This window comes from Penaeus monodon, chromosome 29 (assembly GCF_015228065.2).
Source record: "Penaeus monodon isolate SGIC_2016 chromosome 29, NSTDA_Pmon_1, whole genome shotgun sequence".
Lineage (NCBI taxonomy): Eukaryota > Metazoa > Arthropoda > Malacostraca > Decapoda > Penaeidae > Penaeus > Penaeus monodon.
In genome coordinates, this window is record NC_051414.1 from 29946633 (window position 1) to 29947926 (window position 1294).

General features: G+C 37.9%; 1 protein-coding gene across 1 annotated transcript in view; it reads right to left on the reverse strand.

The window, feature by feature from the left end:
- The window catches only part of LOC119591835 (NECAP-like protein CG9132), a gene marked incomplete in the record, with an annotated part of 11050 nt that overhangs the window by 3854 nt on the left and 5902 nt on the right, over positions 1-1294 (reverse strand). Inside the window, 1 exon segment of the mRNA XM_037940580.1 lies at positions 1-92. Within this exon segment, the coding sequence (XP_037796508.1) occupies positions 1-92 (92 nt within the window).

Below are 1294 nucleotides of genomic sequence, written 5' to 3' on the forward strand. Positions count from 1 at the left end.
TTTTATCCACTTGAAGTGATCTTGCAATGCCACATTCAGGTCAAAACTGTCTGAACGGTCGCCGAAGCCAACCCCAATGAATGCCGATCGCCCTGGGGAAGAGAATGGGTGGTAAGTGAAAGGATGAAGAATGGGGAACAAAGAGGAAGAAGGTGATGATGGTGGGTGAGAAAGAGGAGATGAAGAAGGTGAAAAGGCAGAGGAAGGTGGAGAGGAAGAGAATGGAGAATGAAAAGAATTAGAAGCTTTGGAACAAGAAGACAATAATGATGAAAAAGAGGGGATGGAAAGGTAAATTTTGAGGGAAAGGGGATGAAAAGGAGGAAGGGGAGAAAATGGAAGATGAGGAAGTGAGGAGGAAGGCAGTAAGAAAGGAGGGAAGGTGAGGAATAGGTGATGAAGAAAGGATGAGTAGGAGAAGAGAAAGCAATGGAAGGTGAGGAAGAGGGGATGAGGAGAAGAGAAAGAGGTGAGTGAGGTAGAGGGGATGAAAAGGATGAAGATGAAGAAGAGGGGTAATAAAGTGAGCAAGCAGGGAAGAGGAGAGTGAACAAGAGGGAATAAGGAAGGAGAGCAGAGGAGGGTGAGCAAGACAGGATGAGGAGATGGAAGGTGCAGAAGAAGTGGTGGAAAAGAGGGTGAAGCAATGGGTAATATACTGGAGGTAAAGGAAGGGGACGATTAGGCAGCATAAGGAAGAGAGAGCAAAGAAAAGGGCATAGTGAGGAGGAAGGTGATGAAGAACAAAGAAATAAATATGTTGAGGAAAACAAAGGGGGAGGGTGAAAACAAGGATCTTAAAAAAAATGAAAAAGCTGAAGAGTGAACAACTTCTTTTAATGTATGTGTTAGAGAAACATGTGCATCATAAGAAAAACTACAGAGTCATATATATTATCCTCCCATTTCCTTTTCCTTTTTTATTTTAATACTTAAATTTACTCAGATTTTTGTTTTTATATGAAAACAGTTTTATATATCATAGTTTTATATTCATAAAGCTAATTTGTAGTTATAGTCTTACAGTTTTTATCTATAGTTCTTTTTATTAACATTTTCAACAACAAAGACTACTGTGGCACACAAGTAAGTAAAAGAATCAACTATTACATTTTGGACTTTCCTATATATACAGTAAGAAAACTGTTTGATCACAACTAACATCCTAGCTGAGAGTTGATGTTATCTTAAAATCACATACGTTCTCTCTACATTAAGAATAATTAAAATTCTTATATTTTTTCTGCACATAAAAGCTAAGGATGATCTTAAATTCAGACTATAATGATGTCAA